Source organism: Oikopleura dioica, chromosome PAR (assembly GCF_907165135.1).
Source record: "Oikopleura dioica chromosome PAR, OKI2018_I68_1.0, whole genome shotgun sequence".
In the NCBI taxonomy this organism is placed as follows: domain Eukaryota; kingdom Metazoa; phylum Chordata; class Appendicularia; order Copelata; family Oikopleuridae; genus Oikopleura; species Oikopleura dioica.
Window position 1 is genome coordinate 7,478,875 of NC_137293.1, and position 12,486 is coordinate 7,491,360.

General features: G+C 41.8%; 3 protein-coding genes across 3 annotated transcripts; all 3 read left to right on the forward strand.

Annotated features, from left to right (window-relative positions):
- The first annotated feature begins 1,051 nt into the window (after positions 1-1,051).
- LOC145701574 (basic phospholipase A2 DsM-b1/DsM-b1'-like) lies at positions 1,052-2,345 on the forward strand. The gene is made up of 5 exons (XM_081778785.1): positions 1,052-1,531; positions 1,576-1,669; positions 1,806-1,855; positions 1,915-2,100; positions 2,268-2,345. Exons 1-5 carry the CDS (start codon positions 1,478-1,480, stop codon positions 2,343-2,345), a joined length of 462 nt encoding a protein of 153 aa, XP_081634911.1. The 5' UTR covers positions 1,052-1,477.
- A 204-nt stretch (positions 2,346-2,549) lies between these two features.
- LOC145703966 (uncharacterized) lies at positions 2,550-6,376 on the forward strand. The gene is made up of 5 exons (XM_081781381.1): positions 2,550-2,707; positions 2,773-2,912; positions 5,525-5,603; positions 5,674-5,747; positions 5,790-6,376. Exons 1-5 carry the CDS (start codon positions 2,591-2,593, stop codon positions 5,896-5,898), a joined length of 519 nt encoding a protein of 172 aa, XP_081637507.1. The 5' UTR covers positions 2,550-2,590; the 3' UTR covers positions 5,899-6,376.
- Positions 6,377-8,305: 1,929 nt separating this feature from the next.
- LOC145701575 (vesicular glutamate transporter 2.2-like) lies at positions 8,306-12,356 on the forward strand. The gene is made up of 12 exons (XM_081778786.1): positions 8,306-8,417; positions 8,874-9,031; positions 9,186-9,277; positions 9,358-9,528; positions 10,137-10,354; positions 10,415-10,522; positions 10,589-10,704; positions 10,744-10,882; positions 11,194-11,379; positions 11,497-11,678; positions 12,083-12,173; positions 12,223-12,356. Exons 1-12 carry the CDS (start codon positions 8,306-8,308, stop codon positions 12,339-12,341), a joined length of 1,692 nt encoding a protein of 563 aa, XP_081634912.1. The 3' UTR covers positions 12,342-12,356.
- The last annotated feature ends 130 nt before the right edge of the window (positions 12,357-12,486 follow it).

Sequence of the window (12,486 nt, forward strand, 5' to 3'; positions counted from 1 at the left end):
GAAACCTCGACTTCGACGGAATCGACAACTACGGGGTCTTCTTCGAATAACGATGAGTTTATTAAAGAACTTGAAGCTCAGGTAAGCTGGACTCGAGAATATTTCCTCCTGGGCTGGGCGATATGTGTAGAAAACCTGAGTCAGGGTCTGAAAGATCTTTATTGAAAAGCCGCGCAGCGGCTTTTTCGAAGATCGAAGCCGCAAAGCGGCTTCGCCATTATTTAGAAAAAGATTAAAAGGTAGTTTTGCGAAGCCGCTGCGCGGCTTCGATTTACAAAAAAAGCCGCCACGCGGCTTTTCTTTAAAGGTATTTCAGACCCTGACTCAGGTTTTTCACACAGATTGCCGAGCCCAGCAGGTAGGATTTTTTTTGTTTCTAGCAAAATTTTTATGTTAAAAATTTCAGCTGCTGGAGCTGAATTCGAAGAACGAGGAGCTAAAAGAGACGGTGAACAGCATGGAAGTTCAAATGGAAATGCTGATGGAAGAAGATCGCCATCTTGAAAAGTCGCTGAAAACACAAACTTTCATGCAGATAAGCTTGTCAAATAGACTTAACCATGCGCTTCACTTTGTCGAGCACGAGCGAAAGACATCCGAGTGGCAGCTCAAAAAGATGATAAATGAGCTCAGCACCAAGATTGCCGACTTACTCTATCATTAACACGCTTTTCCTTCCTGCCTAAGAGGAGACTCTTATAACGTCATCTCCAATTATCCACTGTTTTATCTTCAAAAGAATGCCAAGCAATAAACAAAAGAAAATCAAAACCAAATTGTCTGGGCTCCGCAACCTGCGCGGCTTTTCATTGGAGATATTTTAACCCTTACTCAGGTTTTCTACACACGTTGCCTTTTCATTGAAGACTCTGACTCAGGATTTCTTATTCCGACAAGATACAGAACACGAAATAATTTTAAATACGTTCAACCTTTCTAACCATCATCCCCAAACACGCGTTTTAGATGCCAAATCGTCAAGCAAATCCGAAAATCCGCAAATCTCAAACATGTCGAGCAAGTCCTATAAAACGCGCGCGCGTACCTAACTTTCCACGATAGAAAAAAATATTTCCAAGCATGCAGATTTTCACTTTTTTGCTCTTTTCGAAGATCTTTGCGGAAGAAATTGTCGACTGGGATGAGCTCATTGCGAAGTTAGAGGCAGAAGATCAAGAGCATCATGCTTTTGCGGAACATCACGATCATCTGGAGGTTGACGAGAGGCATCACAGTCTTGATAACTTAGATTATGATTATCAGATGCCGGAGAGTCTCTGGACCACTCAGCAAGGTTTTCAAAAGGGACTCTAGAATTTTCCACCGAAAAAAAGCTTTTGCAAACCTGTAAAAGGATAGAACATTCGACGATTTCGACTCACTTGCTGAGCAACTCACTTTTGGAAAAGTAGAGCCACATAAACTCGTCAACTACGGCTGCCACTGTTTCAATACTGGCGATCGACCACAATCGGACATGACCAAGGGGCCCCCAGTTGATGAAATCGACAGAGCTTGTATGAACTACAAGGTAAGAAAAACCCCCCAAAAAGAAGGGATGAATAATTTTGTTAGCACTGCTTGGCATGCAGCAGACTCCATCTCGACGATAACAACTGCATTCCAGAATTGATCGAGTACTCGCTCGTCGGCATCCAGCCTCAGTGTCGTAAGTGTAAACTAAGGGCCCTGTCAGCAATAATTTTCTTTGGCGAAATTAGACGAAATATTTCAAGGAGCATTTCATGTCCAAAACACCCTAAATCTTTCATTCTATGGAAGCACTAAAACTTTAATAAATTCAGCTGCGGCCGTCGGCAACAACGAACAACGATGCAAATCAATGGTTTGCCAGGTACTTTTGCTTCTTGAATAATAAATAATAAATATAATTTAAATTTTAAATATTTTCAGTGCGATAAGATGCTCGTCAACGATCTCCTCGATCTGATCAACCAAGGAATCGACTTTGATGCTCAAAACTACATGATCATGAATACGGATCAATGCTTTAGTGGAGGCCAGAATACGGGACCAGGGCCAAATCATGGAAACAATACACCAAGACAATGCTGCGGGGAGTTTCCAGCGCAGGAATGGGTTAATTTGAAGACAAGCGATAAACTGGGTTCGTCAACCTGAGTAGAAAACCTGAGTTAGGTTCTGAAGCGGCTTCTGATTTAAGCTCCTCAGAACCTGACTCAGGTTTTCTACTCAGGTTGACGAACCTAGTTAATTGACGAATGAAAATTAACCTTTTTTCGCAGATCTTGTACCGTCCATCAAAGAAGGAGTGTTGCCTCGGAAAGGTTCGAGCTTTAGGAACCTGTTCTGCTAACAACTGATCAAAATCTCGTCACCATTCTTGTGTGTGAACCCCTTGTTTTTATCCGTCATTTATAAATAAACCTCGTAAAATTAACCTTACCAACAGTGGATAATAAATAACATTGTGCTTGTTGGGGTAATTTTTGTTGACGCGGGGAAATAATAAACGCGCCTGTCCTCTGTTTTGCAGATTATATGACGCTTTATCACCTTGGCACTAAAGAGAGCAAGGCAGAGTAAAAACGAAAGTTCGAATCGTATTATGAATGTTAATTCTGGCAGCGAAGATGGCCGGAAAAAGCAAGAAAACAGCAACAAAGCTTTTAAATGGACTGCAATTTCAGCTTTATGCCTTTGTTTCGTGGCGATAGTTAATCATGTGAGTGTCGAGTTAAACTAGCAAGAAATAAAAATAACTCGTCGAATTCTCACGAAATTAATTAGTGCGTTTACGGACCGCTGCCAGAATGCGACTTGTTCTTCTATCGCGTTTTGCCCTTGTTCGATTGCGTTTACATCATCGGTGCTATTATTGGACTCATCGCCGCGAAAATGCACAGTGTGATGATTTACTCTTTCTTTAGGTACAGGCCGACTGCCTGGGCTCGGCAACTTGTGTAGAAAACCTGAGTCTGGTTCTGAAGAGCTAAAATTATAAACCGCGCAGCATTAGCATTTTATTTTATATGCTTAACTGAAAACGTGGTATGGGCTGATTCTTCGGCAAGACCGAAGAATTGATGCTTTCAATAACACTGATTCTTCGGCAAATCGAGAATTGCCTTGAACCGAAGGATTAATGATAAAATTGACAGTGATTCTTCGGCAAATTTTCTAGAATCCATTATCAGAATTCTTTTGATAAATTTTTGATTGCAACCTATGAGTCATCACTTATGAAAAAGACATTTTCTAGAAAAAAACACATTTTAGCAATAAGTACTTTCTATAATTTGAGGTTAGTGTTAGGGGGCACTGGGCAAAATGACAGAACTAACTCACCCGAGGGGGATAGGCTAGGGTTAGTTAGGGTTACCGAAGGTAACCCTAAGTAACCATAGACTAGACCCCGGCATTTAGGACCTAAGGGGCGTAGCCCCGTGGTTAGGGGCACAGGAATCTGTGAATAAATTCACCTTAGCCGAAGAATCAGTGTTCTTTTATCTCTTTTATCACTCATTCTTCGGTTCAGGCCGAAGAATCAGTGTTCTTACACGCATCAATCCTTCGGCCTCCAAGCCGAAGAATTAGGCCGTATCACCACTGAAAAGCCGCGTGGCGGCTTTTGAAAACGAAGCCGCGAAGCGGCTTCGCAAGTATTTGAAAAAGATCAAGATGGTAATGTTGGCTCTCGAATAAGCTGCAAAAACTGAACACGGTCTTGCGTAGGAAAAAGAACTGGTATATTTTGTAGAGCTCCGTAGAGCGGGCGAGAACGAAGTGTGTGAAAGTGGCAGCGCGCTCCGCATAAATACGTTGCGCGAGAAAAACATGAAAACAAGATAGAATCAGGATCGGCTTTTTCGTGAACCACAACAGCCCCCAGACGATGATGATTCTAGGGTGATGAGTAGAGTTGACTGGACGCGCGGCGCAGGTTTTGAGCGCGAGCACGGTGATTCGGAAGGGAAGAAGTAGACGATCAGGGTGAAATTGTAGAAGATGAGAACTAAAGATGAGTTGAAAGTGTAGATTTACCAGGGCGAGAGCTGGATTTGGAGTCGAAGAGAGATGCCAGGTAGCGGCGTGATAAGGAGAAGTCAGGATTGCCAGGACAATAGCTGGGCTTGTAGATGTAGAAGGGAGAGTAGAGAGCAGTACCAGGGCTAGAGCTGGGTTTGAAGAGTAGTTAGGATTGCCAGGGCTAGGGCTAGGGCTGGTCTTGGTAGATTCGAGTAGTAGTGCCAGGGCTTGAGCTGGGCTTAGTGAGAGTTGATTGAGGTTGAGTTGGTTGCCAGGGCGAGTGCTGGGCTTGAAAGAGAGAGGTGTGCCAGGACGAAAACTGGGCTTAGAAGTTGAGATTGTAGTTGTAGTAGTAGTTGACGTAGTAGTTGTCGAAGTTGAAGTAGGGAGTCTGCGAAGTCGATCAGCTGAGTTTTGTGCGTCTTGAGTCGAGCGCGGAGTAGAGATGAGAGACAGGAGAAGCGAGCGAAGGATGCATCGTACCCCGAGCTGATGACGAGCAGAGCGTTGAGTAGAGAAGAAGGATGAAGATTGGTGGATGAAGTTGTTAGAATTGATATGAATTGATGAAAAGGTGAAGAGATTGAAGTTGTTGTGTAGTTTTGGCGATCAAAATCATGTCGGTGGAGTTGAGCGGAGGTCATAACCGTTTAGTTGATGATGGCGGGAAGATCGCGAGATTAGAGTTGAACTTGAGCGGCGATGTGACCAAGACTCGAAGATTGAAAGAAGATCGCTCGTGAGATCGACGTTGGCGATTTTGATGCAGAGTGCCGTTGGGGATGTGAGGTTTTGGCGGGAGATTTCCGTGTGTCAACGGAGAAAGTAGTTGAGGGAGGTCGAACGTGTTGAAACTGACGTTGACGGCGTTGAGCAAGAGAAAATCGAGGTAAGTGGCTCAGAAGGCTAGACTACCTTTGGTGGGCACTCTTTATGTGCCGAAAACTCGACACAAGTAAAGAGTGACGCGAGAGTTTCGCGGTTTGATTCATGCGCCAGCTAACAGTAAACCAGCGAGAGAGAGGTTGTTGTCGTAGCCAACGTTGAGCGCAAGAAAACAACGGCGGGGATGTCCAGAGGTGGCTAGGTGACGTTCGTTCTCTACCAGCGAAGAGTAGACGAGATTCCAACAAAAAAAAACGAAGTTTTTTAGATGAAGGGCGAGGGTTCTAGTAGTCCTGGTACCATTTTATGTTGGCTCTCGAATAAGCTGCAAAAACTGAACACGGTCTTGCGTAGGAAAAAGAACTGGTATATTTTGTAGAGCTCCGTAGAGCGGGCGAGAACGAAGTGTGTGAAAGTGGCAGCGCGCTCCGCATAAATACGTTGCGCGAGAAAAACATGAAAACAAGATAGAATCAGGATCGGCTTTTTCGTGAACCACAACAGTAACGTTGCGAAGGCGCTTCGCGGCTTCATTTTCAAAAAAGCCGCTACGCGGCTTTTCAGTTAAGCTCTTCAGTGCCTGACTCAGGTATTCTAACTCTTGTTCATTTTTTACAGTCGATTCTAGCGTATCTGCGGTGACGACAATGCTGTGTTACATTATCAACGCCGCTGTAGACACGATGTCGATTACAGCGGACATGAAGCAGCTAAGGGTAGTACTAGGCGATAAGTTTAGAAAGTAATTTTGGATGTCGATTCTTCCTATCCACCCCTCAGGAAGCGTCAGTAAGTGCCAGCGAGGTATTAGAAGACGATGCCGTAACTGGCAGAGTTATCGATTACTGCAGGTGAGCTCAACGGGGGATTACGGCTCTGGATTAGGCTTTTAGATATCCGGAGAATCGTTATCATGGATACAAGTTCGACTTAATTGTGGAGGCGCTTGGAGTTGCCATTCATATCGCTGCTTTGCTTTTCGAGTTTCAAATGTTCATTTAACATCGTCCAAATTTGCAAATTTCAAACTCGCAAAAGATCCTTTCAATCCGCGCAAGAAAGAAGCTCGAACGAGATGTTCATTATAAAAAACTCCTCCAAAAAACATTGACCCTCGAATAGAAAAAATTTCAGAAACTGTTGAATAAACATTCTCAAAGAAATTAAAGGCTGACCGCGTAGTAAAGCGATGCTTGAGATGGATTAAAATAACACAGACTTTAACCGACTTGTCTTATGCGTTCATGGCTATTAATTTTATTGAAGAGAAGGTTAAAGAAAGAAAATTGTATAAAGAAAGAAGGGAAGTCGATTCTCTAAATGGGCAAAAAGCTGTTTAGCTATTCTTTCCCAGGTAGATAAGTCGAGTACTGAAGGAGAGCTGGAACGTGGTTTTGTTTCAGAGCGCAACCACGAGCGGACGACGACCCTTGGCAGAATTACGGCCGTCTCGATTGTTCTTATCTTGGCGATAACAGGTAAACACTAGTATGAGACATTCTTGCTACAAACACGCGACTCTTTTCATCATTTCTTTCTTCTTTTTAGGGGCAGTGATGATAGCTGAAGTTAGCGCGAAAACGAGGAACAAAAATTCCTCTTCAATGGAAGAAGTCGCTGTTGATCAAATAGAAATCGTCGAGGAAATAGTTGAAAAAGATGAAAAACGAAGAAAAACGACGACAACAACGCCGCAGGCTCCAACAACTACAACACGTTTATTATTCAACGATAGCGTTTCTAACTTGAAGGATGCCTCAGCTGACTCAAATCGAACAGAGATAGGGGATAAGCCGCCGGCTGAGCCAGAAGATGCAGATTCTTCTTTTTGGGTGGATTACATCGAAGAACTGCCCAATTGACCTGTTTTTATTGCTTCTCTATCTCTTTCAAAGAAATACTGTCAAAAACAATCTGAGTAGAAAACCTGAGTTGGGGTTCTAAAAGATAAAAATGAAAAGCCGCGTAGCGGCTTTTTTAACAAAGCCGCGAAGCGGCTTCGCGAGTTAAAATAATACAATGAGTTGGTAACTTTGGCGGAGCCGCTTTGCGGCTTCGTTAAAAAAAAAAGCCGCTACGCGGCTTTTCATTTAAATCTTTTAGAAACCTGACTCTGGTTTTCTACACAGGTTGCCGATGACAGGTTTCCATTATATTCCTGCTAGAGTGGATAGAACTGTCCAATAAACGTCCCATCCTCGCGAATATTAAATGCATTTGCACTAAAGTTTAGTACTACCAAACACTCCCTCTCTTCTCCTTTGCTTAAATAATTCGCCCCCAAAGCCGGAGAGAACCAGCATCAGATTTTTTTTCTCAAAGCCACGAAATAACATCTTTTCTCGCAGGTTGAAAACCGCACATGGGTAAGCACACGAATAATGGTTTCTTTTCAGTACCGCACTTTCTCGTTAAACATTTACAGACAGAGAGAATAGACAAGAGACTGAGATAATTTTTGATCTTCAGAGTTTTCCAATAGCGATTACGATTCCGGGTTTCTAAGAAAACATTCTTTACTGTAAGTTTCTCAAAAATGGGCTCGAAAACCTGAGTAGAAAACCTGAGTCAGGGTCTGAAATATCTCAAATGAAAAGCCGCGTAGAGAAATTTCAGACCCTGACTCAGGTTTTCTACTCAGGATAATTAATATTGCATTAATATCACCTTAAGGGAGTACCAAATATAAGTAAGTCTTGAACAATTTTACTTACTAAGTATGATAGAAATTGGATTTCATGCGAATAAAAAAGTTTTATCCAAAAGTCATAAATTGAAGTTTTTTTTACCTTTTTTATAATTTCATTCATATAAAAACATTGAATAAAGTTAAAAATGAATAGTATACCCTGCAAATTATATAACAGCTTCGATGAAATCGAGTACCAAATATAAGTTTTTTTCACTATAGTCTTGAATAATTGAGTATTCAGCGGATTTAGCGTCCGCTAAATTAGATAATTGAACGGGGCTGTTCAGTGCCAGCGGCGATTATTTGTTGTCCCTTTAGTCGGATTTTTTCACGCTCGAGATTTATTCCTAAATAAATTATTTACTGGGAAAATAATACCAACTGTCCGTGGCTTTCTTTTGCGGCGCGGACTGACATTGCCCCCGGCGCATGTCCCAGTCGGGAGTCGCAAGGTGGCGTCGCCATTCAATTTTGGACCGAAGGGAAGAGCATCGTTACTGAATGTTTTTGGATTTTTTTTGAATTACAGAGACGCGTAAATACATAAAAAATGAAGATGATAAGAGTTAGATAACAAGAAAGAAAAAGAGGATCAAAATGGAATTTATTTTCAGGACCGGTGATAGAATATACATTTTCCTTGAGAAAGAACGGATCAACTTATTTTTAATTAATCAGAGTTTTTAATAAGTCTTTTTTGATTCAAAAAAGTGAAGAATGAAAGATTCACCTGAAGAAAGCTCGTCTTTTTGGAGAAATGGTGTACAAAATAGAGATATCTTTTATTGGTCGAGTATTACGAAGAGATATATTCTTGCCTGGGCAACATGTAAGAAACCAAATCCTGAGCTCGGCAAACTTTGTAGAAAATCTGAGTCAGGGTCTGAAAAATCTTTACTGAAAAGCCGCGCAGCGGCTTCTTCAAAAACAAAGCCGCAAAGTGGCTTTATAAAATTATCATTCGAATTCTTTTTTTTTTATTTTATTAAAATGATTAAAATTTTAATTTAAAAATAGATTTGAGTGATAATTTTGTGAAGCCACTTTGCGGTTTTGTTTTAAAAGAAGCCGCTGCGCGGCTTTTCATTAAAGATTTTTCAGACCCTGACTCAGGTTTTTACACAGGTTGCCGAACCCAGACCAAATCATTCTAGCTTTTTTTTAATAAATGTAGTTTATTCTTATTCAAAATATACAGAGGTTTGAAATAAGCCCCTCTGCATGTTCTTGATTGATAATCGCGGTTGTTAAATTCATGAGCTGTCTGGTAATGAGACTACTTAAGGTATAGGATTTATGCTAACGTTTGCCATGCGCTGCAATTTGGGAGTGACGCTGACGGAACTCACGAAGCCGAAGAATGTCACGGTCCCTGTCAGAGAAGTCGTTGTCGACGAGACGCTGCCTGATCCAGGCAATTTTAATAAAACATTCGCGAATCGGGCTCTACTACTCTTTTTCATACATATAGAATCGCAGATGAGAAAAAAAAAAAGAAATCCGTTTGACTAATCAATTATTTCTACCTTTCTTTCGTCGAAAACAGAGGGTTGATTCTCTCATGTTTTCTTCGTAAAAGACCTATTTTAAATACAAGCTTTTTACAGTACTTATTTTTGACCTCCTCTCCTTTCCTGGAGTCCTGATCCTCAAAGGACAAAACAGAAACAAACACTTGTTTACGGCATCGTAAATTTATGCAAGGAAAACATGCTAGTCGTGTTTGAGGTCGACCCAGTAATGTGTCACTAACATGATAACAATAAAAGAGCCCGTGAAAAAGAAATTGATGAAAACATCAACACAGATGTGGTGGAAAAGGTAGCGGTGCTGAGTTGGGACCCGGAAATGATCGGCCTGGTGCACTCATCATTCTTCTGGGGATACATCCTTACGCAGATTCCCTCTGGCTACGCTGCTTCTATATTTCCTCCTTACAAGTTAGTTTGCGTGTTTTCTAAAGTTTGAGTAATGAGTGAAAAGTTGAACTTTTTTTTGTTAACTTCTCATGCATTCCAAGCCCCTCCTAAGTCGTAAGGAACAGTAACATTCCTCAGACAAGCAATTTCATTTTGAAAACTTTTGTAAAAAGGGTAAGTGCTGTCCTGGGAAAAGCCAAAAGCGGACTTAGCAGATGGGACTTAGCCGCCGCGTCGGAGGACGCAATTCGCGGCGCAATTATGATTCTAAAGATGCCTGTCGAGGGAATCGTCGCAGCGCTTATCCGAGGGATTAATAGATGTTTATAGACAATTTCATGTCGATAAACAATACCTACAGATCTGAAGACGTTTTTCTTCAGTATGAAATCATTGCGACTTATATTGTCAGACTCTGAGCTCGGCAACCTTTGTAGAAAACCTGACTCAGGGTCTAAAGAGTTCTTAAATTGAGTGGAAAGGTAATTTTGCGAAGCCGCTTCGCGGCTTCGTTTTAAAAAAAGCCGCTACGCGGCTTTTCATTTTAGCCTTTTAGACCCTGACTCAGGTTTTCTACGCTGTTTGCCGAGCGGATTTTTTCACAAAAATTTGTAAATTATGGTTTTTAGATTATTTACACTGTCGATCATCATCTCAACTTCGATGAACATCTTCCTCCCGATCGCAATTAGAAACGAAAACTTCGGCGGTACAATTTTTCTGCGAATTATTCAAGGCCTAGCGGAGGGAATGTTGTATCCTTGTTGTCATGGAATCTGGGCGAAGTGGGCGCCTCCTTTAGAACGTTCAAGATTAGCCACAATTTCCTTTTCGGGCTCTTACGCAGGCACGCGAGTTCAAATAAACCCTTTTTCTTGCCATAATAATTGTTTTTGAACTTGGAAAGGGCCCGTTCTTGGCTACGCGCTGGGTGGATATTTGATCGACAACTATGGCGCGTTCGGTCTTCTGTCGCCATTTTACTTCTGCTCTTTTCTCAATGTAATATGGATAGGTGCGTTTTAAAGCCAGAGCTACTGAAGCATGTGACGTGCTCTGCGGTTCTCAATCCTGTTTTCAGTGACGTTCTGTCTTTTGGCCCACGACTCACCGAGGAGCCATCCCACCATCCTTCAAGAAGAGCGCGATTATATCGAAAAATCACTCGATGAAAAACAAACATTTGCAATCAAATCGGTAATCAAGGAATTTTTGATCAAAGCTTAATTTCTGTAGTTTTGGAATACGCCGTGGAAAAAGTTCTTCACCTCGCTGCCTGTTTGGGCGATTATCGTCGCCAATTTCTGCCGATCGTGGACGTTTTACATGTTGATCATTTCCCAATCTCGCTTTTTGGAGGATGTTCTAAATTTGGGTACGTTCTAAGGCTCAGAATCTGAGCTAGCTGCCTGTGAGCTAAGCAACCTGTGTAGAAAACCTGAGTCAGGGTCTGAGAGATTTTGAATGAAAAGCCGCGTAGCGGCTTTTTTTAAACGAAGCCGCAAAGCGGCTTCGCCGAATTTTGAAAATATAAATGAATGAAAATTTTGCGAAGCCGCGCCGCGGCTTCGTTTTTAAAAAAGCCGCTACGCGGCTTTTCATCAAATCTCACCAGCAGATCTATCAGACCCCGAGTCAGGTTTTCAATTTTTTATCATCTTTTTTTATTCTATTCTCGATTTTAAGACGCTTCGCAAGCTGGAGTTGTTGGTGCAATTCCTCATCTAGTCATGGCATTTATCGTCCCTGTAGGAGGCTGGCTAGCGGACAATCTAAGGCGGAAGAAAATTCTATCGCCAACGAATGTGAGAAAAGTGATGAATTGCGGAGGATTCGGAACCGAGGCGTTTTTCTTGCTGGTTCTAAGGGAAGGTTAAGAACATTTATTTTGGCGGATTTCCTAATCCCTCGATTCTGAGTTCGATGATTTCGAATTGTTTTGGCTAAAAATGATAACCTCCTCGAAAAGCTATACAAAGACGAAAATAGACAATGTCATGGCGCTGATTATAGCTGTTGGAGCGTCTGGTTTCGCCATTTCCGGCTTTAACGTTAACCATTTGGATATTGCGCCACGTTATGCCTCCATTTTGATGGGAATTACCAACTCCTGCGGAACGTTAAGTGGCATCCTCGTTTCTATTGTTTCCGGAGCGCTGACGAAAGATACTGTGAGTGCCACTGAGGCGAACTAAAGATCGTTTTCGAGCTCGGATGATAGTGATTAAGCCGTTTCTTTTTGGATTAAGAACCACTTAAAAAATATTTTAAGAGCTCGGCTTCCTTCGTAGAAAACCTGAGTCAGGGTCTGGAAGATATCAAACGAAAAGCCGCATCGCGGCTTTTTTAAAAACGAAGCCGCAAAGCGGCTTCGCTAGAACTTGAAACTTGAGTCGAAAAGTAATTTTGAGAAGCCGCTCAGCGGCTTCGTTTAAAAAAAAGCCGCTATGCGGCTTTTCGTTTGAGATCTTCCAGACCCTGACTCAGGTTTTCCAGAGGAAATTGATGATGTTTCTGAAAGTTCCAAAAACTATCTTTTTGTTGATCATTATTGACAATAATTTATTGTATTTAGCGCGTCGAAGACACTGCCGACGCCCGCGAAGCCTGGCGAGACGTCTTTGTCCTAGCAGCTTGTGTTCATATCTTCGGCGTTGTATTTTATGGTACTTGCGGGATTAGACAAACTTCTCTTTTGCTCATTAAAATTTCAAGGATTCTTTGCATCTGCTGAGAAACAGTACTGGGCTGAGCCGCATGAAGATATGATCAGACTTTATGATGAAGATACTGGCTTCGGAGGTGAAGATAATGAAGGAATAGTTCGAAATTAAGGGTATACTAGCAGAAAAAATTTAAGAAGAAAATTGAAATCATAGAGGAAAATTGAATATTTTTCGAACTGGAATAAAGGACTCGGGGGATATGGCGCTATCGGCGAGGTAATCGAAGGGCATTTAATCTTTTAAAACAATTTAA

Excerpts from the sequence above, each read along its gene's own strand:
- LOC145701574 (XM_081778785.1), top strand. The coding sequence starts at position 1,478 with ATGACCAAGGGGCCCCCAGTTGATGAAATCGACAGAGCTTGTATGAAC. Across the intron at positions 1,670-1,805 it reads CGGCATCCAGCCTCAGTGTC|CTGCGGCCGTCGGCAACAAC; the intron begins GTAAGTGTAAAC and ends TAATAAATTCAG. Across the intron at positions 2,101-2,267 it reads AGTTTCCAGCGCAGGAATGG|ATCTTGTACCGTCCATCAAA; the intron begins GTTAATTTGAAG and ends CTTTTTTCGCAG.
- LOC145703966 (XM_081781381.1), top strand. The coding sequence starts at position 2,591 with ATGAATGTTAATTCTGGCAGCGAAGATGGCCGGAAAAAGCAAGAAAAC. Across the intron at positions 2,913-5,524 it reads ATGATTTACTCTTTCTTTAG|CGTATCTGCGGTGACGACAA; the intron begins GTACAGGCCGAC and ends AGTCGATTCTAG. Across the intron at positions 5,604-5,673 it reads CGATTACAGCGGACATGAAG|CAGGAAGCGTCAGTAAGTGC; the intron begins CAGCTAAGGGTA and ends CTATCCACCCCT.
- LOC145701575 (XM_081778786.1), top strand. The coding sequence starts at position 8,306 with ATGAAAGATTCACCTGAAGAAAGCTCGTCTTTTTGGAGAAATGGTGTA. Across the intron at positions 10,523-10,588 it reads TCTCAATGTAATATGGATAG|TGACGTTCTGTCTTTTGGCC; the intron begins GTGCGTTTTAAA and ends TCCTGTTTTCAG. Across the intron at positions 10,883-11,193 it reads GGAGGATGTTCTAAATTTGG|ACGCTTCGCAAGCTGGAGTT; the intron begins GTACGTTCTAAG and ends CTCGATTTTAAG.